The sequence below is a fragment of the Taeniopygia guttata genome, chromosome 10 (genome assembly GCF_048771995.1).
Source record: "Taeniopygia guttata chromosome 10, bTaeGut7.mat, whole genome shotgun sequence".
Taxonomy (NCBI): Eukaryota; Metazoa; Chordata; class Aves; order Passeriformes; family Estrildidae; genus Taeniopygia; species Taeniopygia guttata.
This window is the reverse complement of record NC_133035.1, coordinates 2,326,578-2,353,957: the sequence shown is the minus strand read 5'-3', so window position 1 is coordinate 2,353,957 and position 27,380 is coordinate 2,326,578. Positions and strand designations below refer to the sequence as shown.

General features: G+C 54.4%; 2 protein-coding genes across 6 annotated transcripts in view; one reads left to right on the top strand and one right to left on the bottom strand.

Annotated features, from left to right (window-relative positions):
- The first annotated feature begins 106 nt into the window (after nt 1–106).
- CLK3 (CDC like kinase 3) lies at nt 107–11,972 on the top strand. 4 transcript variants are annotated; one of them, XM_032750203.3, is made up of 13 exons: nt 253–340; nt 461–609; nt 3,573–3,780; nt 5,559–5,652; nt 5,906–5,972; nt 7,323–7,439; nt 8,208–8,374; nt 8,484–8,578; nt 10,029–10,158; nt 10,322–10,404; nt 10,738–10,817; nt 10,904–10,994; nt 11,202–11,972. In XM_032750203.3, exons 2-13 carry the CDS (start codon nt 461–463, stop codon nt 11,385–11,387), a joined length of 1,467 nt encoding a protein of 488 aa, XP_032606094.2. In that variant the 5' UTR covers nt 253–340; the 3' UTR covers nt 11,388–11,972. The 4 variants fall into 4 exon arrangements, with proteins under 4 accessions (XP_072789868.1, XP_072789867.1, XP_032606094.2 ...); XM_072933768.1 differs by lacking the exon at nt 253–340 and adding an exon at nt 357–373; XM_072933767.1 differs by lacking the exon at nt 5,559–5,652 and having other exon boundaries at nt 107–340.
- Nucleotides 11,973–12,131: 159 nt separating this feature from the next.
- Nucleotides 12,132–27,380, bottom strand: part of EDC3 (enhancer of mRNA decapping 3) — a 30,519-nt gene continuing 15,270 nt past the window's right edge. For both annotated transcript variants that reach the window (XM_030281314.4, XM_030281315.4), the window contains exons 5-7: nt 19,660–19,813; nt 17,902–18,119; nt 12,132–15,580 (exon numbers count right to left, since the gene is read on the bottom strand). In XM_030281314.4, the coding sequence (XP_030137174.2) occupies nt 15,246–15,580; nt 17,902–18,119; nt 19,660–19,813 (707 nt within the window). In that variant the 3' untranslated portion in view covers nt 12,132–15,245. The remainder of the gene's footprint in view (nt 15,581–17,901; nt 18,120–19,659; nt 19,814–27,380) is intronic.

Below are 27,380 nucleotides of genomic sequence, written 5' to 3'. Positions count from 1 at the left end.
AGGGGAGGATGACCATGGTGAGGATGGCCATGGTGAGGATGGCCATGCTGAGGTGAGGACAGCCATGCTGAGGTGAGGAAGCCATGCTAAGGTGAGGATGGCCATGCTGAGGGGAGGATGCCGGCGGTGAGCAGTCCCACGGAGGAGGCCGTGCCGAGGCTGAGGACGGCGGGCGATGAAGGCCAGGCAGCTGCTGCCGGGGCACGGCCGCCCCAGCCGGCACCGCCCAGCCCGGCCCGGCCCGGCCCGGCCCGGCGCGGCGGGGCGGGTCTGACCCCGGCCGGGAAGCGGAAGCGGCGGCGCTGCGGGGCCGGGCCGGGCCGCACCCGCGGTGGCGGCGGTGAGGCCGGGCGGGGCGGCGGGCGCGGAGCCGGTAACGGCCCCAGCCCCGCGGGCAGCGCCGAGCCCCGGCGGGCCGGGCCGGGCCGGGCCGGGCTGAGCCCCGCGCTGTTCCCCGCAGATGCATCACTGCAGGAGGCTGCGGTCCCCCGGGCAGGACGGCGAGCCGGGGCACCGCTGGAAGCGGCGGCGGTCGCGGAGCAGGGAGTACGAGGGCAGGCTGCGGTACCCGCCCCGCAGGGACCTGGCCCGGAGATCGCGCTCCAGGAGGTGAGAGCGCTGCCCGGAACCGCCGTGCTGAGCTTGTCCTAAAACCGCCGTGCTGAGCTGCCCCTAAACCCCCGAGAGCGCTGCCCCTAAACCCCTGTGCTGAGCTGCCCCTAAAGCCCTGTGCTGAGCTGCCCCTAAACCCCTGTGCTGAGCTGCCCCTAAAACCACCGTGCTGAGCTGCCCCTAAAACCGCCGTGATGAGCTCGGCTCCTGGCTGTGGACCAGCTTTAAATCCCGGGGATGGAAGGGAAGGGTTTACTTGTGTGTCTGTGTGTCTGTGTGTCTGTCTGTGTGTGTATCTGTCTGTGTGTGTGTACATGTCTCTGTGTGTGTGTACATGTCTCTGTCTGTCTGTGTGTCTCTGTGTCTGTCTGTGTGTCTGTATGTGTACATGGCTGTGTGTGTGTCTGTGTGTCTGTCTCTGTGTCTATCTGTGTGTCTGTGTGTGTCTCTCTGTGTGTCTGTGTGTCTGTGTGTGTCTCTGTGTGTCTGTGTGTCTGTCTGTGTGTGTACATGTCTCTCTGTGTGTCTGTGTGTCTGTCTGTCTGTGTACATGTCTCTGTGTGTCTGTCTGTCTGTCTGTCTGTGTACATGTCTCTGTGTGTCTGTCTGTCTGTCTGTGTACATGTCTCTGTGTGTGTGTCTGTCTGTGTGTCTGTGTACATGTCTCTGTGTGTCTGTCTGTGTGTGTGTCTGTCTGTGTGTCTGTGTACATGTCTGTGTGTGTGCGCTCTCCCTGCCGCGCTGAAGTTCCTCCCGAGGCCGTGGCACTAAGGAGGGAGCAGCCTGCCCTGGAATCACGTTTCCACGCTGGCTGCGCAGGCATTACCGGCTGTCCTGCCAGCCCGCTGCTCTCTGACAGGATTAAAATCACATTTAAAGCCACCACGCTCCTCCCTCGCCTCAGAAAGGATCCCAGCTGGGGGATCCCACCGCTGACTGACCTCTCCTGCTTTGCTGCGGGGTTTTACCTTTGCTCCTCGCTTTGTCCAGCGCTCCCACGGGGACAGTTGGGAGCTGGGAGTGGGACAGTTGGGAGCTGGGAGTGGGACAGTTGGGAGCTGGGAGTGGGACAGTTGGGAGCTGGGAGTGGGACAGTTGGGAGCTGGGAGTGGGACGAGGCCTCGGATGAGGGGAGAGTTCTGGAACAGAGGCTGCACTGGGCTGGTGCTGCTGGGGCTGCTGTGGTTCCACTGGTTGGACTGGGCAGGTGCAGCCAGGCAGGAGCTGAGCTCATCTTTAAATTCCTGAAATGCTCTCCAGATTAATTTCTCTCCCCAGCCTGGCTTTTGTTTACGTGAAGGAGGTGGATTGTGAAATAGAGCTGGTGCACACAGCGAGCTTTTCCTTTTTTGTTTCCATCTGATGGGTCATTTGGAACAGATTTGGATGAAAGTAGGCTTTTGTTGGGTGAAAACAGCCTTGTCTCTTCTGCCTCAGCCTCTTTGAGGAGACCTGAGTCCTTCAGGTCATTCTTTCTGCTTGCACAGCAGGGAGTGTGTGGGGCGACGCTGGGCAGAGCTGTGGGGTTGTGTTCTGGGTACTTCAGCAGCGAGCGAGAGCCACGGCTGCCCTGGCACAGTCTGGAATTTGAACCCACTCTGGGATGCCCCCACAAGTGCCCCGTGGAGCTGCCAGCAGTGTCCTGGTTGTTGACAGGGCAGGGAGGTGCAAGCAGCAGAAATTCCCATTCCCAGGCTGAAAGGCTCGGCTGGCAAAGCTGCTGCTGGGTGATGGCACCAGCCTGGCCCAGAGCGTGCCCGGGGTTATCTCTGGGGAGCCAAAGCGCTGCTTTTATTTCAGATTGCAACATCTTCTACCTGAAACACAGCTCCTTTCTCAAGGGGGTGTGAAGCAAGCCTCCAGTGCAGTCTGGTGGGGTTTTGGAGGCAGAAGCAGGGTGAGCTGCTCTCATCCCTGATGTGCCCAAAACCTCGTGTGTGTCACCCGTGTGTCGGTGCCTACACAGCTGAGCTTGGTGCTGGCCCCTCCTGATGCACAGTTTGGCCGTGTGTCCTGGGAGGTTGTTGCTCCAGGGGCAGGAGCTTGGGGACAGATTTTCCTTCTGCCTCTTGCTGATGATCCGTGGGGCTGCTCTGTGTGTGCACACCGAGGGTTTGGTGCCCTGGGACATCCTGTGCCCCGGGGGTGACAACCAGAGCCCTGCTGCTGCTCCTCCTTTGGTTAAGAACTAATGAGACACCTCCCCGAGGGAGGAGGAATGGTGACAAACAGGTCACAGGCACAGGTGGCTCAGGTGATGTGGAATAATGGAGTGTTGAGGGTTGGAAGGGACCTTCAGGTTCATCCAGTGAGCTTTTCCATGGGCAGGGACACCTTCCACTGTCCCAGGCTGCTCCAAGCTCTGTCCAACCCGGCCTTGGACACTTCAGGGGTGGGATCCACAGCAAGGCAGGCAGCCCAGCTGGAGCTCTCTGAGAAAGAGAGCTGGGAAAACCACCCCACACCTTAAAATGTGGGAATGCCTCGCTGTTTTCCCTCCAGAGCTTCTCCTCGCTGGTCAGAGTTGGAGGTGCAGAAAGATTTGAAGCTCCTGGCACAGGGAGTGAGAGCAGGAGGATTTCTCCCCGGTGACTGCTGACAGGACCCAGGGGGACAGCGGGGAGCTGTGTCAGGGTGGGCGTTAGGAAAAGGTGCTTTTCTGCAGAGAATGACTTGAATTGGATACAAAACAATCTGTTGGTCGCTGGCTAGTTCCAGTCTAGACTGAGTAAAGCTTATCAGCATTAATACTCTAGTAGTGTCCAAGCAGTTTCAGTGATTTGAGTGCCTTTCTGTGCAAGACAACAGGCTGCCCAGGAGACAGGGTGGGATCGTTTGGGGGGGTCCCTCGGGGTTCCGCAGTGCCCATGCTGCCATTCCATGGGTCGGGCTGTTGCAGCACCCCAGATCTGATGCCCGGGGGTGCTGCCGGCTCTGAGCGCGCTGTCTGTGTGCCGCAGCCCCGAGCGGATGGCGTACCCGCGGCGCTGCCGGCGGGACAGCGATGCCAGCAGGCTGGAGGAGCTCAGCCCGTCCTTGGGCGAGGATTGCTGCCCGGCACGGCCGCGGGGCTGGCGGCGCTCCCGGGGACGGCAGCAGCACCGGCCCCGCAGGTACCAGCAGCGCTGCCGCCGCCGCAGGAGCAGGTCCTGCAGCAGCGCCTCCTCGGTGAGTAGCATCCACAGCGAGCTCGGGCTTTAACTCTTCTTGCCTCCTTCCAGCTCCGAGCGCTCCGGGTGAGTACCTCCAACCCTGTTTCTGGCTTTGTTGTGGAGTCCCCAACATTTGTTGGGCGCTCTCGGTGTTTGCCGGGCTGGCCCCTGTAGGTTAATCCCTGAAGGAGCCAAGCCGTGTTCCTCAGGCCGGGAAGGGATCAGGGAGAGCTTCCAGTGGCACTGACGTGGTGCTGACCAGGGAGAGGCTGGGCTTGGAGCCAGCCCTGCTCCCGGGGATCCGTACGGCTCCGCTTTATCCCTGCTCAGGGATTCGCTCGCTGCTGCTTCTGGGGGGGTTTGGTGCTCAGCATTCCTCGCTTGGCTTCGTGCCTGGATCCCCTTCGGGGTGGGATCGGCCAGCCTGGCTCTCCAGAGCTGTTTTTGTGCCCTGACAGTTCTCAGACAGAGTCCTGCCTTCCGAGGGGACGCGTGTGTCCTCTTCCCCCTTCCCACTTGGATTTCAGCTTCTCCTGAAGTGCAGCATTCCTTCCATGGATTAACTGGGAAGGGCTGGGGCTGGGTGGGGGGCTGGTCCCAGGCATGCCCTGGAAGCGGTGAGAGGTGTCAGACTCAGCGCTTCAGCTCTTCCCTCCCGCCTGAAATGTCACCCCAGCTGAGATGGGCTCTGATCCCAGCAGCTGGGTAATCCGCAGGGCTGGGAACTTCTCAGCTCCCCCTTTGATTCCTCTCCAGCCACCTTTGGAATTTGGGTGCTGAGGGAGCCGGGGCGGTGCTGGAAGCGCAGGAGGTGTGTGGTGGTGACGCTGTGCAGCTCTGGGCTGGCAGGAGCTCAGTCTACCCCAACAGACACCTCCCAGCTGTCCCAGCTCTCCTCCCACCTTCTCCTCTGATTTTTTAGGGAGTTTTGATCTTAGCTCATTATTTTGGACCTGCTGGGGTGGGGCGAGTGGCACAGAAGAGAAGCTCAGGCATGGAAATGTCAAAGTTTCCGTGAATTCCTTTGGCTGCAGGGATTGTAACTGTTTTGAAAGCAGACTAGCACAAGGTGAGGAATTAGGACAGCTCGCTTTGCGGACCCCAGGTCCTTGCAGGAACCTTGGGCTGGTTTTCCAGTAGAAGCTTGCCAGTAGCAGGGTGTGAGTGTCACCTCAGCCCTTGCCTGAAGTGTTCCCTGGGGATCACTTTACCTGCCCTGTTCCTAAGCTCTCCCAGTTTGAAAAAGGATTTAGGATGGGCATGGCAGAAAGCTTCCCTTCAGGAGGGGAAGGGCTGGTTCCCAGCCAGGGCAGGACACAGCTCTGGGCAGCTGGAGCTGCATTTCCCGAGGCACATAGAGCAGGATGCACAGAGGGAAAAAAAAAATTCTGCTACTGTGGCTTCTACTGGGCAGCCTGTCCAAAGGGAGCGCTCGCTGGCCCAGCGGGGACGTCCTGCTGGCCAGGGCCTCCTTCTCCTTCTCCCCTCCCTCCGTGGGGAACAGAGGATTCCTCCTGCAGCTTCCCACCCTGGAAGAGGCATTTCCCTGCCCCAGAGGCCGTAGCTAACGAGTGAGCGCAGTTTTCTTGCCGTACCTGTAGCTGTTGATGACTTTTCTGTTTTGAAGTTAGTTTTGTGTCTTGACGTGTCCCTTGCAATATCCCTATCGTTATATATGCTGTGTGCCTTATGAAATGCTGGGATCTGGACAATCCACCCACCCACCCACCGGCGGCCCCGTCGTCTCTGCAACCTCTGACTGCTCTGCCGGCCGTCCCGGGGGCGGGAGCGCAGAGGAGCCACCAGAGCAGTAAGCGCAGCAGGAGCGTGGAGGATGACAAGGAAGGTCACCTGGTGTGCAGGATCGGCGATTGGCTTCAGGAGCGATGTACAGCCACCTTTCGTAAAACTTTACCTCTACTTTTCCCCCCCTGGCTTAGCCCAGATCTCTGTCCCTCTCCTGGAGGGGTCTCTCAGTGTTTTGTTTACCGAGCAGTAACTTGCCCGAGGCAGAGCTGAGTTTAAAGAGTGTAGCAGCGAGAGGTTGTTTTGTTTGCTCTGAGGTTTTGGCGGTGTGAGGTGCAGGAGCCCGGCTCTGCCCGAGCCCCCCTGGCTCACCCCGCCCCTGTTTTCTCTCCTAGATGAGATCGTGGGCAGCCTCGGCGAGGGCACCTTTGGAAAAGTGGTGGAGTGCGTGGACCACGCCAGGTGGGCTCCTCTCCCTGCACCTGTCCCTGGAGCAAACCTCAGCCCCCTCCAGAATTTACAGCCTGGTGTGCTAAGGGAAGCATTCTGTTCTGTTCTGTTCTATTCTCTTCCATTCCAGTCCATTCCATTCCAGTCTATTCCATTCTTAGAATAGAATATTAGAATATTCTAAGAATATTCTGCTATTTTATTCTATTTTAGAATATTCTGTGAATATGCTAATATTCTAGAATAGAATATTTGAAAATTCTAAGAATATTCTAATTCTCTATTATATTAATGGAATGGAGTGGAATGGAATGGAATGGAATGGAATGGAATGGAATGGAATGGAATGGAATAGAATAGAATAGAATAGAATAGAATAGAATAGAATAGAATAGAATAGAATAGAATAGAATAGAATAGAATAGAATAGAATAGAATAGAATAGAATAGAATAGAGGAATATCCTGAGCTGGAAGGGACCCACAAGGGAAAAGTGGTGGAGTGCGTGGACCACACCAGGTGGGCTCCTCTCCCCGCACCTGTCCCTGGAGCATCACGGGGTGTGGCAGCTCCCCCTGGGCTCCACAGGACCGAGTTTGTCACCTCTCATGTGTCACTGCCTTCCTCAGAGCCGGGGAAAGGGGCTGGCTCAAACCTCAGCCCCCTCCAGAATTTACAGCCTGGTGTGTTAAGGGAAGCATCCCCTTCCCTTCCCTTCCCTTCCCTTCCCTTCCCTTCCCTTCCCTTCCCTTCCCTTCCCTTCCCTTCCCTTCCCTTCCCTTCCCTTCCCTTCCCTTCCCTTCCCTTCCCTTCCCTTCCCTTCCCTTCCCTTCCCTTCCCTTCCCTTCCCTTCCCTTCCCTTCCCTTCCCTTCCCTTCCCTTCCCTTCCCTTCCCTTCCCTTCCCTTCCCTTCCCTTCCCTTCCCTTCCCTTCCCTTCCCTTCCCTTCCCTTCCCTTCCCTTCCCTTCATATTGGAAAATTCTAATATTCTAGAATATAATATTAGAATATTCTAATCTTCTAATATGCTCTTCTGTTTTAGAATATTGGAATGTTCTAAGAATATTCTAATATTCTGGTATTCTAGAATAGAATATGTCTGGCCCCGAGCCCTGGGGTCAGTTTGCTGCAGCTCTCCTGCTCCCAGGGCATGGCTGTGTCAGGAGTGTCCCTCGGGAGTGACAACCAGCAGGGACCTTTCCCTGAGTGGCAGTGCCAGTCTGCCCCTGCCCGGGCAGCAGGGAGGGCTGGCAGAGCTCTGCTGGCACCAGCCATGCCTGGAGGAGCGGGGTGTGCCTCTCCCCGTGGGCTGAGCACCCAGGTTCTCTCTCTGACTCCATCCTGCTGCCTCCTCCCTTCCAGAGGCAAATCCCAGGTGGCTCTGAAAATCATAAAGAACGTCGGGAAGTACCGAGAGGCTGCCAGGCTGGAGATCAATGTCCTGAAGAAGATCAAAGAGAAGGACAAGGAGAACAAGTTGTGAGTTCCCAGTGCCACGTCCTGGCACACAGAGCAGCACGGGGCTGATGGGGTGAGGGGAAAGTGGCCCCATTCCTCTGTGTCCTGGTTTGAAGAGCAAAACCAGTGAGAGGCTCTAAGCCAGAAATACAATTTGTTAGGAAAAGGGAACGAAGAACTAAATATATAGAATAGCACAAAAGAAGAACAACTGGCAGAGTTTGAGATACAACCTGACACTTGCTGGCTAGGGCAGTGGTAGCAGATATGGTTCTGTCCAAGCAGTGGTCCTGTAGACTGATGTAGTTTCCCTCTGGCGGTCCAGTGAAGAGAATGTCTCAGCTGTTCCTCTTGGAAGAGGGGATCTGCTTGCTGTCTGCACAACCCCGCTTATATCCTTGATGGCATCGTTTGGCTCCTCCCTCTGGGCAGAGCATCTCACAATAGAATGCTGTGATCTTATCAGTCATGTGGCTAAAAGAATGGGTCCTCCTGGAGGGACTTATCTCTGAGTTTGGAGATAAGGGAAAAAAAAAAACAAAAGGAATTGCAGCTGGAGGTGGTAATGGAATAAACCCCAATATTATAACCTAGGACACTCTGCTGCCTTGTCCCCCAGGAACTGGGCAGCTCTCTCCAGAGGTGGCTGAGCAAAGCAGGAAGCATCTCCCTGGGTTGCTGGCAGGGAGCTCTGCTCCCCAGCCACTCCTCAAGTGGCCAGGAACACCAGAAGAGCTGTCCTGAGCATCCTTAAAGGTGGCTAAGCCCTGCTTCTCTCTCCCTGCGCAGCCTGTGCGTCCTCATGTCCGACTGGTTCAACTTCCACGGCCACATGTGCATTGCCTTTGAGCTCCTGGGCAAGAACACCTTCGAGTTCCTCAAGGAGAACAACTTCCAGCCCTACCCCCTGCCGCAGATCCGGCACATGGCCTACCAGCTGTGCCACGCCCTGAGATGTGAGTGACCCAGAGGGGCTGGGGTGGCTGTGCTGGCACTGGGCCGGGCACAGCAGTGCCCGTGCTCCTCTCGGGTTCTTAGAGAGGATTTTCCCTCCTCCCCCTGCAGTTCTGCACGATAACCAGCTGACCCACACGGACCTCAAGCCAGAAAACATCCTGTTTGTCAACTCAGATTTTGACACTCTGTACAACGAGAACAAGGTGGGTTGTGTGCCACGGAGCCCTGGTGGCAGCAGGAACAGGCTGCCTTTATCCCTCTGGGCAGAAATTGGATCTTCCCTGCTCTGTCCAGGCCTTCAGAGCCTGGGAAGTGGGAACAAACTGGAAGGCAGGGCTCTTTTTCCTGCTGTGCCTTGCAGAAGCTTTAAGGCTGCCCAGAGTTGTGCAGGGATTTTCTGTAACACTGCGCTGGGACGTCCAGAGCTTGGAGCTCCACAGCTCCATCCCTGTGAGGAGGTGCAGAGCAGTAATTTGGGGCTCCTCAGAGCTCCACAATCCATTCCTGTGAGGAGGTGCAGAGCAGCACTCTGGGGCTCCATCCCTGTGAGGAGGCTCAGAGCAGCACTCCTGGAGCTCCTCAGAGCTCAGAGCTCCATCCCTGTGAGGAGGTGCAGAGCAGCACTTTGGAGCTCCATCTCTGTGAGGAGGCTCAGAGCAGCATTTGGGGCTCCATCTCTGTGAGGAGGCTCAGAGCAGCACTCCTGGAGCTCCTCAGAGCTCTACAATCCATCCCTGTGAGGAGGCTCAGAGCAGCACTTTGGGGCTCCTCTCAGCTCCATCCCTGTGAGGAGGTGCAGAGCAGCACTCTGGGGCTCCATCCCTGTGGGAAGATGCAGAGCAGCACTCTGGGGCTCCATCCCTGTGAGGAGGCCCAGAGCAGTAATTTGGGGCTGCTCAGAGCTCCACAATCCATCCCTGTGAGGAGGCTCAGAGCAGCACTTTGGGGCTGCTCAGAGCTCAGAGCTCCATCCCTGTGCTGAGGTGCAGAGCAGCAGTTTGGAGCTCCATCTCTGTGAGGAGGCTCAGAGCAGCATTTGGGGCTCCTCACAGCTCCACAATCCATCCCTGTGAGGAGGCTCAGAGCAGCACTTTGGGGCTGCTCAGAGCTCAGAGCTCCATCTCTGTGAGGAGGCTCAGAGCAGCACTCCTGGAGCTCCTCAGACCTCTACAATCCATCCCTGTGAGGAGGTGCAGAGCAGCACTTTGGGGCTCCTCAGAGCTCCACAATCCATTCCTGTGAGGAGGTGCAGAGCAGAACTTTGGAGCTCCATCTCTGTGAGGAGGCTCAGAGCAGCATTTGGGGCTCAGACCAGCACCCTGGGGCTCCTCAGAGCTCAGAGCTCCATCCCTGTGAGGAGGCTCAGAGCAGCACCCTGGGGCTCAGAGCAGCACCCTGGGGCTCAGAGCAGCACTTTGGGGCTCCTCTCAGCTCCATCCCTGTGAGGGGGCACAGAGCAGCACCCTGGGGCTCAGAGCAGCACTCTGGGGCTCAGAGCAGCACCCTGGGGCTCCTCAGAGCTCAGAGCTCCATCCCTGTGAGGGGGCACAGAGCAGCACCCTGGGGCTCAGAGCAGCACCCTGGGGCTCAGAGCAGTACCCTGGGGCTCAGAGCAGCTCCCTGGGGCTCCTCTCACCCCGTGCTTCCCCGCAGAGCTGCGAGCAGAAATCCATCCGGAACACGAGCATCCGCGTGGCCGATTTCGGCAGCGCCACCTTCGACCACGAGCACCACACCACCATCGTGGCCACCCGGCACTACCGGCCCCCAGAAGTGATTCTGGGTGAGAACTGCACCTTCTGGGGAGTCCTGGGTGGGCCCCAGGACGGAGAACCAGCCTGGGAACGCTGCAGCTCTTGGGCAGATGATTTCTGGCTCTGAGTGGAGTCCCTGTGGTTTCACCAAGGAGGGATGTGGTGGGGTTTGTAATTTGGATTTCTTTGCAGAGCTGGGCTGGGCACAGCCATGTGATGTCTGGAGCACTGGCTGCATTCTGTTCGAGTATTACCGTGGCTTCACGCTCTTCCAGGTAGGATTCTTGTTTCCCGAGAACTCTTCGTGTCCCAAAGGGCTCAGATTTAGGTGAAAGGGAGAGAATCAAACATCAGGCACTGAAAATGAGAAGCTGAGTGTGAAAATGAGCCCTGGAAAAGGGCTGGTTTGAGGAGCCCCTTGCTGGAAGGAAAGAGTTTGGATCATTTCTGGGTTTAGGTTATTTCTATTCTCTGAAGAAAGGGAAAAGCAAAACATGAGAAGTTGGACAGGACCTGGTGGAATCCTTTCTCTGCTGTCCCTGCAGAGCTGACAGAGCTTTGCCATCAGCTCCCCAAGCTGTGACTAACCCACCACTGCTCCTTTGCAGACCCATGAGAACCGTGAGCACCTTGTCATGATGGAAAAAATCCTGGGGCCGCTCCCGTCTCACATGGTCCACAAAACTCGGTAAGAGCCCGGTGCTGAGCCAGCCCAGGCACCATCAGCGGGCTGGGAGGGAGAGATCCTGCCTGATCCCCTCCTTCCCCGTGCAGGAAGCAAAAATACTTCCACAATGGCAGCCTGGTGTGGGACGAGAACACGTCGGATGGCAGATACGTGCAGGAGAACTGCAAGCCCCTGCGGGTAGGTGCTGCTCCCCTCCCTTCCCTGGCTCAGCGGTGGAATTCCCAGTGGAAGGGCTTGGCAGGGAGCCCCAGCTCCCAGCTGCAGCGATCCTGCTCTGCCTAGGGCAGGATGGGGATTAGGGAAAGGGGGGAATGCTGTGTTTGGGGTGGGAAGGAGCCCCAGCCAGGCAGGGCTGAGCCCGTGTCCCTGTCCCTTCCCTTCCAGACGTACATGCTGCACGACTCGCTGGAGCACGCACAGCTCTTCGACCTGATGAGGAGGATGCTGGAATTCGACCCCTCGCAGCGCATCACGTTCTCAGAGGCCCTCCTGCACCCCTTCTTTGCCGGGCTCTCGGCAGAGGAGCGGATGCTGTGCGGGCGCGGCGCCAGCCGGGACCTCAGCAGATGACAGCCAGGATCCCTCGGGATGGACACCTTGGGATGGATCCCTCAGGATGGATCCCTCAGGATGGACCCCTCAGGATGGATCCCTCAAGATGGACCCCTCAAGATGGATCCCTCGGGATGGAGCCCACAGGATGGATCCCTCAGGATGGACCCCTCAGGATGGATCTCTCAAGATGGACCCCTCAGGATGGATCCCTCAGGATGGATCCTTTGGGATGGATCCCTCAAGATGGATCCTTCAGGATGGATCCCTTGGGATGGATCCCTCGGGATGGACCCCTCAAGATGGATCCCTTGGGATGGAGCCCACAGGATGGATCCCTCGGGATGGACCCCTCAAGATGGATCCCTCAGGATGGATCCCTCAGGATGGAGCCCACAGGATAGATCCTTCGGGATGGATCCCTCAGGATGGATCTTGCCGCCTCTGCAGCTCAGCCCCACTCCCCTCCCCGAGTCCACAGAGGCCGGGGCACTGCCACAAGGACCCTGGGAGGAGAGGGGAAAGGAAAGCTCCGTTGGAAAGCACAGATTTGTCTATTTATATGTTGTAAAATTAAAATAAAGTGTTTCTTATTGTTTGATACTTCCCTCGTAGGTGGGTGTGGGGTTGCCTCTGCTGCAGAGGAAGAGGGGGATGGTGAAAAGTCACCTGGAGTCGGTGGGGGGGAGTGGCCCGGTGGCTGCCCTGGCTGCAGAAGGTTCTAGAAGGAGAGCAGACAAATAAACATCTGCACACAGCAGCACACATGAAGAGTTGCACTTTATTTCAGGGCGTGGTCCCCCGCAGTGGCAGGAATTGGTCGTTACAAACATCAGGTCACGAGTGGGGTCACCAAGCAGTGCCACGCGCGGTGATTGTCACCTTGTCACCACAGCGGGCCCAGAGCAGCCCCCAGGGGCAGCTGCTGTGTGCTGGGGCAGGTGGGGGTAGGAACTATCCCAAACACAGCTACCACAGGGCTCAGTTCTTGGAATTATCTCTGGCACCGTGGTGATGGTGATGAGCCCGTTCTGGGTCTCCGAGTGCTCCAGAAGAGCTGCCACCTCACATTCCAGGTGTGTGAAGCCAAGAAACATCTGCAGTGAGAGGAAGAACAGCCAAACACCCAAATCCAGCAGGCAGTGAGCACAGCCCCATGCTGCCTGCTGTGCCCTGCACCCTGCACGGATTTGGGACTGGGAATCCTGTTCCCTACACTGGGGCTGAACCCTCCTGTACATTTTATTTTTTTAGTTCAACGTGGGGAAGCATTTCAAGGCTGGCAACAACCAGGGCCCTGGTGCTTCCCAGAGCTCCATCCCTGCAAAAACACCATCACCTGCCCCAGTGCCTTCCAGGCAGGGCAGCTGCACCCTGGACTATCCCTGCCCTGCTCCGTGTGTACAAGGTACAGTTCGACAGCCAAACCCAGAAAGGGCAGGAAAAACCTGCAGAAAGCAGAAATTGAAACAGCAAGTCTCCTACTGAGTGTCTTGAGCAAAGAGAGTGAAAGTAAGGGGACTAAAGCTAACACTGAATACAGCAACAACCTTTTTAACCTGCTGCTGCTCCAGGGTGAAGATCCAAGGAAACAGCCAAAAAGCCAAGAAAGGCAGAGGGGGAAACCTTGTGTTTGTGATGTGAGTGACCACCACGCTGCTGTCCTGTCCCAGTCGTGCCCCCGCAGCTGGGGCTGAACCGTGGGGCACAGGATGGAGGGCAGAGCCCCCCGAGAGCAGATGGGGGGAGCCAGGGCTGCAGCCAGCCAGGGCACAGCCCCTGGTCCTGCTGAGGTAGATACAGCAACGTGCAGGGGGGCAGACCTCGGGGGGCTCAGCAGCCTCCTGGGCCCTCCACACTGCCAGGCCAGAGCCAGAAATCCTTCCTTCTGAGCAGGGAAGGCTCTTCCCCGCTCCTCTGACAGCCCTGCCTTTGTTCCAACAGAGGAAAGGAAAGAGGAGTGCCTGACTAAAGCCCCAGCTCGGGGCACAAGCTGTGGTCCCACCTGGACTGGTCCCTGTGCTTCAGCCTCCCAAGGGATCCGGGCACAGAGGCAGCGCCCGGAGCTCTCCCGGTGCCAGGGCAGGGCTGGGCGAGGTGGAGCAGCCGGCAGGAGCCCTGGGGATGGGCTGGGTGAAGGGTGAGAGGAGCAGCAGAGCTCCAGCACTGCCCACAGCTCCCAGCAGAGCTCCAGCACTGCCCACAGCTCCCAGCAGAGCTCCAGCACTGCCCACAGCTCCCAGCAGAGCTCCAGCACTGCCCACAGCCCCAGCAGAGCTCCAGCACTGCCCACAGCCCCAGCAGAGCTCCAGCACTGCCCACAGCCCCAGCAGAGCTCCAGCACTGCCCACAGCCCCAGCAGAGCTCCAGCACTGCCCACAGCCCCAGCAGAGCTCCAGCACTGCCCACAGCTCCCAGCAGAGCTCCAGCACTGCCCACAGCTCCCAGCAGAGCTCCAGCACTGCCCACAGCCCCAGCAGAGCTCCAGCACTGCCCACAGCTCCCAGCAGAGCTCCAGCACTGCCCACAGCCCCAGCAGAGCTCCAGCACTGCCCACAGCCCCAGCAGAGCTCCAGCACTGCCCACAGCCCCAGCTCCTCCCGAGGAGCAGCTCCCTGGCTCCGGGTGCCCAAGCTGATTGCCAAAGCCAGCGAGCTGGTGGCTCCTCAGCTTGTCCCTGCCCCGGGCACTGCACCCAGCCCAGCAAAAGGAACACAGGAAAGGATAACTCCACATTTCTGGCCAGGCGCAGCAGAGCAGGTTTCTGATGGAAATCCCACCCAGGATCTCCGGCAGGGCCCTCCAGGAGCACAGCAGTTCCCACCACACCCTCTCTCCTGCCAGCAGACAGGAGCCAAACCTCTCCTCAGGCCAAGCCCACCCCATACACAGGCTTTGACTCCAATGGGAATGAACAGATCCGTGAGCTACTTCCCAAACCATACCAAATGTAGCAGGGATGCTGGAAGGACAGGGGAGCTTACCCCAACCATCACCTGCAGCACACAGCACCCAACAACCCCAGAGCAACCCTGCCCTGCCCTGCTCCACTTCCCCAGCCCTGGAGAAAGAACAAAAGAAAACAACCCCAAACCCCAGGAGGATGCTGGAAAAGTTCTTTTCCATGCCAGGCCTCCACCCCACAGAGCTGGGCTTCGGCCACAAAGCGAACAAAGAAAAGCCAACAGTACATAAACAATAAGGCCTAGCTGAGGAAGGACATCAGTGCTCCCAGAGCATGTGGGAGCCCCTGGCTCCTGGCACAAGCTCTCCAAACAGGGAACCCTCTCGTGAGGGGCAGGACGGGCTGGGAAGGAGAGGGAGCTACAGCTGCCTTCTGGAACAGAAAACAGGCATGGGGCAGTCAAAACCAATGCAGGAACCAAATGAGATTTTCCCTCCATTCAAGGGATTTCTACACAATCAAGGGGTGCTGTTCCCACCAGGATGTCCTTGCTGGGAATAGTCAACCAGAAGGACATGAAACATCTCGAAGCTCCAAAGCACCCTTATTTGTACCATGTGCCAGCCAGGGCTGGGCAGCAGCAGGGGACAGACACCATGGTCCTGCATGCTCCTTCATCCCACAGCAGGAGAGAATGAAAACGGCTTTGCAGGAACAATTCGCTTCCTCTTCCTCCTCCTTTTTTCTTTTTGTTGTTTTTTTTTTTTCGTTTCATTTTGCGATTATTCCATTTTCTTCTTTTTAAATACACAGCGTTTCTTCCAGAAGGCAAACCCTCCAGAACTTCACATCCTTTTTTTATTTTTCCTTTTTTAAGGCGTCACCAGAGTCGACCAGCCGGGATCCAGCGCACAGCTTGGCTTTCACAGAGCTCCTCCTCTCTCCCTTGGGAGCCAGGGGCTGCACGGGCTCTAAGTGGAGTGCAGGGGGATGACAAACTTGCAGCCGAAGGGCGAGTGGTAGTTGATGCCCACCTCCTGGAAGACCTTCTGGGGGATGCCAATGTCACAGAGGTAGACGCGGCCGGCGCGCTCGCCCAGCGGCAGCGGCAGCCCCAGGGCCAGCGACCACTTGGCGTCGATGCCCAGCTCCATCTCGCTGATCGGGGGGTCTATGCTCAGCACGGGGGCTCGGTTCTGGTTGGCCCAGTCCACCACTGCTTTGTACCAAGGCTGGTCTCTCAGAAAGGCATTCTCGTGACAATCCAGGCAGTTGATCACTAAGTCAACCGGGGTGTCTGGGAGGTCTGGAAGAAACACACACACAGGGCTGAGAACCGGCGGCACCAAATTCACTGCAACTGCTGTTCTATCAGGACACACAACAAGGAGCACAGGAGGCAAACCAGGACCTTCAGAAGGGCCAAATGAGTACAAAGACAAGCACAACTGTGTTAGCAGTGCAAAGTGGAGCGAGGTGGGAAGGCTCAGGCTGCACAGCAGCCAAACATGTCCTTCAGGAGATCCTCATAGAACAGTACAGATATATACAAATATATACAAATCTAGATGTACGAATCTACCAGCAAATTTGGGGTTTGGCTTCCACTCTCTGCACAGCCTGGCCTTACCTGCTGTTGCTGCCATCCTTCCCCCACACAGAGCCATCCTGAACAGCTCTCCAGTGCTCTGGGGACATCCCCAGCCTGGCAGGGACCTCACCCAGTGACCAGCTCATGAGCAGCCCTAGTGCCACGGACTCACCAGTGCAGGCAGCCCAGGGAGCAGTGGGGCTCTCTGTCCACCAGAAAGGACCATTTTCTATTCCACAAGGTGAAAATAAGGCTGGCTTTTGGAATACACCAACTGTGCTGCACTGCTGCCTACCCCACAGAGCACTGTCGCTCTCACCTGCTGCATTCCTTCACCTGCTGCATTCCCCTCACCTGATGGATCACAAAGTCCTTTGTGCAAAATCATGGAATGGTTTGGGTTGGAAGGGACATTAAGAATTCATCTCATCCCACCCCCTGCCATAGGCAGCGACACCTTCCACATCCCAGAGTGCTTCGAGCCCCATCCAGCCTGGCCTTGAACACTTCCAGGGATCCGGGGGCAGCCACAACTGCTCTGCAAAACCTGTTCCAACCTTTTACAATATTTTATAATAGGCAAGTAGCTCTGTCAGCACAGCACAGCCCTAACTCCCAGCTTTGTTTCTCCCCAGAAGTTCAACTGAAGCAGCTTGGAAAACAACTGGTGAAGTGCTAAGCAGAAGCCAGCACTTTCCCAGGAGCTGTTTATTCTAGGGAATACCGAGCTGGGAATCCTGACAGCTGCTGCAAGTGGCTCAGCAGAGCTGGCTCCTGCTTTGCAGCAGCAGCTGGACACTCATTCCCTCCCAGCTCCAGCATGCTGAACAAGGCAGCCCCTCATCCTACCACCACAGTTCCATCCAGCGGCTCTCCCTGATCTGTTCCACCGGAAACATCCGTGGCAGCACAAGCACTGCTCTGTGAGGCTCTGAGTGCCAGCTGTCCCTGCAGCCTCTGGGCAGCCACCCAGGCGTGCCAGTGCCACTAGATGGTGCCAGGGCAGCGGGCAGAAGCCAGCCCTGCTCCCCCGGGAGAAGCCAGCCCTGCTTCTCCATGAGAAGTCAGCCCTAGAGAAAGGAGCCCTGCACCCCAGGAGAAGCCAGCCCTGTCCCTTCAGGAGAAGCCAGCCCTAGAGAAGCCAGGCCTGCTCCTCCATGAGAAGCCAGCCCTGCTCCCCCAGGAGAAGCCAGCCCTGGAAGAAGCTGCCCTGCTCCCCTAAGAGAAGCCAGCCTTGGAGAAGCCAGCTCTGCTCCCCCTGGAGAAGCCAGCCTTAGAGAAGCCAACCCTGGAGAAGCCAGGCCTGCTCCCCCAGGAGAAATCAGCCCTAGAGAAGCCAGCCCTAGAGAAGTTACCCTGCTCCTCCTGGACAAGCCAGCCCTAGAGAAGCTAGCCTTAGAGAAGCTGCTCTGCTCCTCCACAAGAAGCCAGCCCTGCTTCTCCACAAGAAGCCAGCCCTAGAGAAGCCAGCCCTAGAGAAGCCAGCCCTGCTCTCCAAGAAGAAGCCAGCCCTAGAGAAGCCAGCCCTAGAGAAGCCAGCCCTGGAGAAGCCAGGCCTGCTTCCCCAGGAGAAATCAGCCCTAGAGAAGCCAGCCCTGCTTCCCCAGAAGAAGCCAGCCCTAGAGAAGTCACCCTGCTCCTCCTGGAGAAGCCAGCCCTAGAGAAGCTAGCCCTAGAGAAGCTGCTCTGCTCCTCCACAAGAAGCCAGCCGTAGAGAAGCCAGCCCTGCTCCTCCAGAAGAAGCCAGCCCTAGAGAAGCCAGCCCTAGAGAAGCCAGCCCTGCTCTCCAAGAAGAAGCCAGCCCTAGAGAAGCCAGCCCTAGAGAAGCCAGGCCTGCTTCCCCAGGAGAAATCAGCCCTAGAGAAGCCAGCCCTGCTCCCCCAGAAGAAGCCAGCCCTAGAGAAGTCACCCTGCTCCTCCTGGAGAAGCCAGCCCTAGAGAAGCTGCTCTGCTCCTCCACAAGAAGCCAGCCCTGCTCCCCCAGATGAAGCCAGTCCTGCTCCTCCAGAGGAAGCCAGCCCTGCTTGGCCACTCACCTTTGACGCTGGACACCTGCTGGCCTTGTGTCTTGCTGAAGAGGTTGAGCTCGTTGGTGATGGACTCCAGCATCTTGACGAAGTTGGGGAGGAAGAGGATGACGTGCACGTCGTGGTTGGAGAGGTGCCGGCCGCAGCTGATGCCCTGGGCGCCCTTCACGTGGGGCCCGCAGAGCAGCGCCACCGTGGGCCGCTGGTGCACGTTCTTGGGGTTCAGTCTGAAACACAGGCCAAGAAAAGGGACTGTGAGCAAACCCCAACCTTCTTCCTGCACGAGAAAAAAAAACTTTAAAAAAAAAATAAATCAGTTAGATGCAAATTGCCAGGTGTTCTGCAAATCTGCCACCGCTCTCCGAACAACCACATCCTCTTGTGGTGCTGCCGCTGCTCTGCCTGCATGTTTAGAGAAGCTCAGACTTGTTTGGGTGGAAGGGACCTAAAAAGGTCACCCATGTGGGCAGGGACACCTTCCACTACCCCAGGTGCTCCAACCTGGCCGTGGACACTCCCAGGGATGGAGCAGCCACAGCTGTGCTAGGCCCTCAGCACCCTCACATGGAAGAATTTCTTCCACGTATTTAACCTAAATTTCCTCTCTTTAAGTTCCTGATGAACCCTCTCTGGCTTCCTTATAGGCCCCTTCAGATACTTGAAGGTTGTTCCAGCCTTCTCTTCCCCTTCCCTGCACCCACAGCTGAGAGCAAAAGGTCCCAAGGATTGTAGGAGAAAAAAATTTGAAGCGAGTTTCCCCATCAGAGCAGTCACAATTAAAAAGAAAAATGGTTTCTACTCCCTAAGCTTCATCAACTGCACAATAAAGTTAATTTGGACTGGAAGGCATCAGGGCTTGCAGTAGGAATTTCAGCCATCAGTCAGTGCTCTCCATCAAATGAGCAGGTCCTGGTAAAGAGCTCCTGAATAAAAAAACAGGTCCTGATAAAGAGCTCCTGAATATGAATCAGGTCCTGGTAAAGAGCTCCTGAGTAAAAAATCAGGTCCTGGTAAACAGCTCTTAAATAAGAAATTAGGTTCTGGTAAACAGCTCCTGAGTAAGTGAACAGGTCCTGGTAAAGAGCTCCTGAATAAAAAATCAGGTCCTGGTAAAGAGCTCCTGAATAAAAAACCAGGTCCTGGTAAAGAGCTCCTGAATAAAAAACCAGGTCCTGGTAAAGAGCTCCTGAATAAAAAATGAGGTCCTGGTAAAGCACTGCTGAATAAGCAGATGGAGACTGAAGGGTTACCTTTCTTTTTGAAAGCAAATAATTAGGAGCAGCTATCAAGAGCACAAAACCACAGGTGCAGTTCCTGCCCACAGCAACAGCCACGGAAGCAGAGCTCTTCAGGAGCCAGCAAAAGGCACTGAGAGCACTCCAAAGCTGCTGCAAAGAGCAGGATGTGCTCAGGTGAGCTGCACATGCCTGAAAAGCTGAGTTAGCACAGCACTGTTCTCACAGGCTGCTTTTATTGACAGTGAAATCGTGACACATTGAAATTTTATTGACACACTGAAATTGTAACGTGCCAAGCCAGCAAAGGGAAGGCTCCTTTCTGTGAGAAGGGAGCTCATCACACATTCTGCAGTGGCTCCATCCACCTCAGGCAGCACCTGTGCAAAGCTCAGCTCCCCAAACAACCCCCAGCGAGGGGGAAGGAAAATCTCAGCTGTGCTCTGTCTGTGAGCCAAGAGCCAAAAGTGGCAGCAGCGAGCTGAGAGGGCTCTGCCACCCTTTTCCCTCCCCACAGAAGCCCCAGCTGTACCTGTTGGGCCCCCCCAGGAGGCTCAGGGCCATCTGGCTGGCACACACCCCTGTCATCTCCAGCCTCCTCTCCAGGGTCAGCCCGTGCTTCTCGGCCACCGCCAGCAGCTTCTTGTGCAGCTCGTAGGACACGCTGGGCACCACCAGCCCCGAGTCTGGGGGGCAGAAACAGGGGAGGGAGGCACAAATGGGGACAGTCAGACACCTCAGCAGAGTGGCAGGGAAAAGGCTTGTTAACTGCTCACCCACGTTCCTGCCCAGGCCTCCAAATGAATCCAAATTATTCTCAGTGAGGCAGAGACAGCTTAACACAAGTGCTGGCTTAAAATAACACTTCTGCAAAAGCTCTGCGGGAAATTTTAGTAACACAAGGGCTGAGAAGGCCTTTGGGACTTACAGATGGAATATTAAGGTTTTTCTTAATGGTCTCCAGGCCAACAGTGTTTTAACCCCCCACAAAGTGCTCCTGAGCACTGTGAAAGTCAGAAGAGCAGCTGTGAAGTGCCAAAAAAAGCCTGGATGGTTTTTGCCTCCTGACACTGGTCCCCAAAAGCCCAAGATCACAGCAAAACAAGCCATCCCACATTTGCTGGTAGGTGTTCCCATGCCAGAAGGGCTGCTCCAGACCCAACAGCTGCATCACAGCACACAGAGGCAGCAGGGAATGCTGAAAGGATAAACTTTGCAGAAAAACACCTGCCAGGTGTTCTGGAGAGCCTGGGCTAGCAAGCTGGGAAATGCTCCAGCATTTGGATCAAGAGAACAGCAACAAGAGGTTTTGTGAAGTGCTGAGAAGTGTCCAGCCTGGCCTGGGACACTTCCAGGGATGCCAGGGGCAGCCACAGCTTCTCTGGACAAGCTGTGCCACCCCCTTATGGGATGGCCTCAGAGCTGGAGCAGCTCTCAGCTCCTTCTCTTCCCAGGAATGCCAGCTGAGCCCAGCAGGCAGCTCCCACTCTGAGACAGGCAGAGGAGGAGCACCATGGAGCAAAAAGGCCGAGGACTAAAAGCAATGCCTGCTACAGGAAACATCAGGTCAAAAAGTGGGAGCTCAGTCCCCACACCAGCATCTCTCCTCCAGCTTCCCCCGTGCTCAGCAGCCCTGGGTCACCCTCACGCTCCCCCTGGCACCTCTGCCTTTGTCTGGGGGTGACAGTGGCCCCCTGGGTGCTCCTGGTAGCTCAGCTGGGCTGGGGCTGCCTTTGCTGCTGGGAAAGAGCTGTGGGAATGTGAGAGGGCTGGGGAAATGCTCCAGGGGCACAGGCAGTGCTCGTGCACCCACCCCAGGAGCAAAGGCAGCCACTCCTCGTGGGCTGGGCTCCTCTGCACACAGCAAACACAACTCTCACAACCAGAGGCCAAATGAGAAGAGCAGTGTGGATTTGAGCTGTGAGGAATTATTTGTGCTGCTGTACTCCCCCAGGGTGCCCCAGTGTGCTGGGCTGCAAGATGTGGCTGGGGTGCCACATCTGACAGAGCTGGGGCAGGTATCTTCTGTTCATTGGGCAGTTTTCTTTATCTCTTCCACAACCAATCCTCCCTCCAGGAGATATCTCATGTTAATGGGCCATTAATTATTAAGTATCTTCTGTTAATGGGCCAGTGAGAATGCACCTGATAAAATTCCATCATCCCATGAGGAGATGCTCAGCCCAGGGGAGGAGCTGAGCATTCCTACCTGGATACAATCTGAGATTTTGGGACACCACAGCAGCCTTTGCCCACTGCATTCCCAGAGGAGCAGCTTTCTCCCCACTGCATTCCCAGAGGAGCAGCTTTCTTCCCACTGCATTCCCAGAGGAGCAGCTTTCTTCCCCACTGCATTCCCAGAGGAGCAGCTTTCTCCCCCCTGCATTCCCAGAGGAGCAGCTTTCTTCCCCACTGCATTCCCAGAGGAGCAGCTTTCTTCCCACTGCATTCCCAGAGGAGCCCAGGCCCATCTCCCCCAGCCCTGGAGCTCCAGAGGAAAACTCCCCCCTTGTGCAGGATCCTGCTCCAGCAGAAGCACAGCTGGCACTGCAGGAGGGCTGAGCCCCCCTGGGATGGGGCTGCTGCCACCTCCCTGACCCACAGGGGCCAGGGCATTTCTGACTCTGTCAGTCTTGTTTTATATTACTGCATTTTTATTTTTTCTAATAAAAGAACTGTTATTCCTATTCCTGTATCTTTGCTGAGAGCCCCTTAATTTCAAAATTACAATTCAGAGGGAGGGAGTTGACATTTTCCATTTCAAGAGAGGCCCCTTCCCTCCTCAGCAGACTCCCGTGTTCAAACCAAGGCACCAACCAGCCAGTCAAGCTCCAGCAGAAATGGGAGGTTTTGCACATCCTGGGGGGTGTTGGATCCCTGCATGCTGAGAATTTTAGATTTTCTGCATTGAAAGACACACACACTCAAGAGAACACTGCATTTGACCTCAAGCTGAGAGAAGGCTTCCAAAATTAATTGATAACACTGAGGTTATAAGTGTGTAGTTTAAATAGAAATGTACAATATCTCATAGTAAAAAAGTTAAAGTTTTAAAATACAGTAATATATTAGTTGTAATATATAGTAATATATTAGTTTTAATATATAGTAAAATATTTTAAAATACAGTAATATAAAAGCTAAGATAGAAGTTTAAAGGCAGTCCTAGTCCTTCTTCATGAATTTAAGTAGCATTATACAACTGAAAAGTCCACATTATAAGACACAAGTAATTAGTTATTAAGTTAAAAGTAAAAATAATTTAAGTGTCATTTCCTCAGTTTTTCCTTAAAAGACCTTGTAGAGATAGATTCTGAGCCGTTTTATAACTTGTTAATGAAATGCTGTAGAACTCACAGCTTGTAAAACTGTAATACAGATAAAAACAATAAACATCGGAGTCCAAAGACAAAACACCATCTCTACACATTTAATCCCAAACAAAAACAGACCTGGAAGGTCTGGGACCCTGGCAGGGGTCAGGAACCCCCCTGGACAGAGCCCCCAGAGACACTGGCTGTGATCTCTGTCCATGGAAAAGAGTTTTCAATCTTACAGGATGAATTACCAGCTCTGAGTGTTTGATATAAGCAATAATTAAGTGTGACACGGGTGCAAAAGTAAAATTTTAGGATTCTAGATGAGGGGTCCAAAGGGGACAAGATGGAGGAAATTGGGTGTGTCTTGTCCTTTTTCTCCTTCTTCATGCCCTCCATGTTTCACTGTGGTGTTGGCATTTTTCTGTTGGTTCAGGCTGGGGACACACTGTCCAACGTAGGTGACAGATATTGGCACGTTATTGTAAATCCAGCACAGGTAGTTTGTGGTATTTAATGTTTGTACCATCCCACTGAGGGCAGAGCCCCACACGCTGCCCTGCAGGACAGAGCTGCGGCAGGGCAGCAGAGCATGTTATAAAAGCAAAAATAAACAACCTTAAAAACCAACACAAACAAATTATGACTTCTTCTTTAACAACAAGGCACAAAGAATTTCTACAATCTCAGAATCATCAATACAACAGATTCCAAGAGCTGTAAGTGCAATGTGAAATTGGCAGGATGAATATGCATCAACCTATTGTGAAATTCTATGCATATGGAAATTAGTAAAGGTAATAAAAAAGGATCGGGAGTTCTCAGAGGTATGAATCTACATTAAAGGGCAATGATTCCTGACATCTGTGAATACATTCAGCCATTCCTTACAAATCTTTATTGGAATTGTGGGGTTTGATTTTTCATCTGCGTTTCACCGTGCCCATGCCAATGTCACAGTGCCACCCAATCCTGCTGTGCCACGCTGCCAGTCCCAGCTCTGCCACCGCTCCTTGGTTTCCAAGGAGAATATCTGGGGGAGCATGGGGAAGATTTGGAATGAGTGACCCAAGCTTGGGGTCTCCTGCTGACCCTAAAAGAGATCCCAAACTCTACTTTTGCTCCATCTGCTTAAAGGTTGGACCTGTGGGAGTCCAGAGCATCCCTCTGGCTGCCCCCCATGCCCCGAGACCCTGGCAAAGAGCCCAGGGACCTTGGCAGCAAGGCAAAAACACCTGTAGATTCCATTTTAGCCCATGGCAGAGGCTGCCAACCTTACATGAGGAATTACAAGCCAAAAGGGTTTCAGTAATGTAACAGAAAAATTGACACAGGGAGGAAATGTAGAATTTTGAGATGTTTTTAGAATGTAATTCAGGAGATAAAACAGAGGGATTTGGGCGTGTCCTAAACTTCTTCTTGTTCTTTTTGTCCTCCATGTCTTGGAGTGATGGTGACACTTTTCTATTGGTTTAGGATAGGGACACACTGTCCAACGTGGATTTTGGGTATTGGTATGGGAACTGTAAACATGGTACATGTAATTTTGGGTATATAATGTGAGAGACGCCCAGAGCCAGAGGGAGACAGCCATGGCTTCTGTACTAGCTAGACCTGGGCAGGTCAAAAAGAAACTGTAATAGATAAGAAAAAATAAAAAAGTTTAAAAACTCAGCTTCAACCTTTTCTTCAGCAGCCACACTAGGGAAAAAGAGACTTTGACACTGGTAAAGACTCACCAAGTAACCCCAACAGTACCAAGTCCCTGAAGCAGAAGGACAGAGCAGACAATCTGAACTCTGCGTGCCAATCTGAACTCTGCGTGCCAATCTGAACTCTGCGTGCCAATCTGAACTCTGCGTGCACCCAACTCAGCCCAGACCTTGTGTCCCCTGCACATCCTCCCCTCAGCCAGCAGCTCACACCTCATGCAAGGATCAGCCTTTTCAGAGAGGCAGTTTTTGCCAAGCTGTTGCATTTCCCAGCAAATAAACAGACAGTTCAACAGCAGCCAGCCCAAACCTGTGAGACTGGTGATGTATTTAAGAGGGATTCACATGTGGAGTCCCAGGGAAGGACTTAGCTCAGCCACAATCACCTGGAAAGTTCTGTCAGCTCCAGGTTTTCACTTTTGCTTGGAACAGCCTTTAGCATGGGCTGGCTGCCACCAGGGTTAATGTGAGGCACTGCTGAAGTGGCATTTAGCACGCCAGCCTGTGCTAATTGCTCCCTCTCAGGAGCAGGCTGAGGTGCCAGGAGAATTTCCCTTCTCTGCCCTCACGCAAGGTCCAACCAGTCAGACTGGCTGATCCAAAGCAGGCCCAGGGAGTTAAACAAACTCTGGCACAGAGCAATCAAGGAGGCGACGTGCAAAGCCACAAACAATAACACCGCTGCCACAAAACTGAAGCTCTGCCAACTTTAATTATGTTTGGGTTGGACAGGGCATCTTTATTGTTTGTTAATGAAGGTAATAAAATAAATTAGCCCAGGCCTTTTAATATTAAATAAATTAAGCTGTATTTTACAGCTGCCTGGAAAAAAAAACAACCAAAACCAACCCACAAGGCAGATATAGACTGAACAGTTTTGTGACATGAAGAGTGACACTGGGTGGATAAAAATATCCCAAGCCAGCAGAAGAGTGAGTTAACCTTTCAGAAGCTAAAAATTAGGGATTTTTTTCCCCAAACAAGCCCTGTAATGTTGCTGGGATGCCCAAATGCTTCCCAAGCTTGCAGTGGCAGGGAAAAAGGAGAGGGTTGACACTAGAGGAACTCAGGTGTTGGATCCCATCTTTTCCCTTGGCCATTTCAGCAGCTCTCTAGTTCTCTGCTAAAATAAATCCAGGCACTGGCTCAGGTAGAACTGGACTCAGCAGCTCCTGCAAGCTGTCCTGAATCATCAGCTCTTTCCTTTGGCAATGAGGAATCCCAGGTCCCAGCTCCAGAGCCTCCCAGTGTGACAGTCTGGAGCTCCTGGCCACACCAGGCACAGGAGACATTCCCTGCTGCCTTCTGCTGCTGCTAGAGCTGGAACCACCTGCCTGCAGACTCAGCCAAACACATTTGCTGCCCCTCACACAACACAACCTTAAAGCTGCTTTTGTTCATCATCATCATTGTTTTTAATTACAGCAAATCCCACCAGAGTCCTGGCTGCCCTTCCAGTGTGAGCCTCTCCCAGCATTAGTGCACAATTCCCTCCAGCTGAGCAAAAAAAAACTGCCAGAGGGACAAAGGGACTCGGCCCCAGGCCCACTCTGTTTGCTCCTGAAGCAAACTTGAGCAGAGTGGAAGTTTTCACTCTTCACACATTCAATATTCACATCCAGCCGTGAAGGAGATAAAATAAGAGAACAGTCAGGGAAAGGAAAAGCCCTTGCAAAGGAAAAGCCACACTGTGGGCATCACCCTCAGAGCACACCCAGCCTCTGATCCTGGCACAAAGCTCTGCCTCACTGTGAAGGAAGAGTTGTTTGAAGAGGAGACCCTCCTGCAACCTCCTCTGAGCTCCACCACTCCTGCACCATGCTGGCTCTGCTGAGGGACCTGCTCCCAAAACACAGAGATGTTCAAACACAGGAGTTTTAGTGCCAACAGGAGGAACAGAGACAACACAGATTTAAATTCTCTGGAAGGAGAAAAAGGCAGCTCACACTCATGCACGGATCAGCCTTTTCAGAGAGGTAGTTTTTGCCAAGCTGTTGCATTTCCCAGTAAATAAAGAGACAGTTCAACAGCAGCCAGCCCAAACCTGTGAGACTGGTGATGTATTTAGGAGGGATTCACATGTGGAGTCCCAGGGATGGACTTAGCTCAGCCACAATCACCTGGTAAATTCTATTAGCTCCAGGTTTTCACTTTTGCTTGGAACAGATTCCCACCTTCTTCATTCCCTGCTCACTTCTAAAACACAGGGTTTTTAACAAGTGTTTTATTTGACAGCCCAGCTCCACAAAACCAGCACTCAGAAAAGCATCCCAGGGGACTGAAGTGTTTATCCTACTCACACCAAGTTCCTTCAGTCAGCAATAAAATCCCAGGCTGAAGTCCTGCAGGTGAGTCTTTGACTCAAAACTGCCATCAGCAGTGTGGTTTTACCTCTGTAAAACCATCCTGGTTACCCCCTAGCTCCATGGCATAAAAAGCAGGCAGGGATCCAGAGACAGAGATCCCACAGTGCCAAGAGCTGGATATGAACTCCCTGCCAATCCCCAGCATCAGTTTGGTGCTGCTGCAGCAGACAGAGAATCACTGTCTCACTGTCTCTGTTAACACAATCATCTCTCAGACCGGCTCAGGGTGAAAAAAAAACAAGAGAAAGAAGTGCTTTGTCATAACTAGGAAGTGCTTTTTGCAAGGAGAGCTTCCCTCAGGAAACCAGAAAAAACTCTGCAGGGAGAATCCTGCCACAGACACATCCAAAACCAAAAAGGCTTTTGGAGCTCTTGGCACTCATTTAATCACTCCAGCTGCTCTTTGAGCCACTGAGAGGCAGGCTGCCTACAGCTCAGCATCCTCCTTCCAGCTGCTCAACAAAGCACTGGGAGTGCAGCAAACAGGATTGGGTTTCCATCCCTGAATTTACTCACTGCTGCTCAGTGCACGGTGGTTTTCCCCCCAGGAATTCTGCTGCTAGAATCCCCTGTCAGCCATCCTGCTCAGATTGGCTGCCAAAAGTGGCTTAGCTTTTGTTTCAGACTAGACATCCACAGAGGCCCTGTCTCCTCTCAAACAAGCCAGCTGGAAGATGGATTGACAAGTATGAAATTTGAAAAAACCCACAAGATAGACAGGAAACCACACAGAAAATGAAGAGGTGCTTATTCACACAGCACAGGGGTAATCAGTGTGTCTTCTTCCACAGAGAGATGCTAAAAGCTTGGGGAGATTTAAAAAGCAAGAGGTTAAATCAAGCAGGGAAAAAAAGCCAT

Excerpts from the sequence above, each read along its gene's own strand:
- CLK3 (XM_072933766.1), top strand. The coding sequence starts at position 118 with ATGCCGGCGGTGAGCAGTCCCACGGAGGAGGCCGTGCCGAGGCTGAGG. Across the intron at positions 10,405-10,737 it reads GTGGCTTCACGCTCTTCCAG|ACCCATGAGAACCGTGAGCA; the intron begins GTAGGATTCTTG and ends GCTCCTTTGCAG. Across the intron at positions 10,818-10,903 it reads CACATGGTCCACAAAACTCG|GAAGCAAAAATACTTCCACA; the intron begins GTAAGAGCCCGG and ends TTCCCCGTGCAG.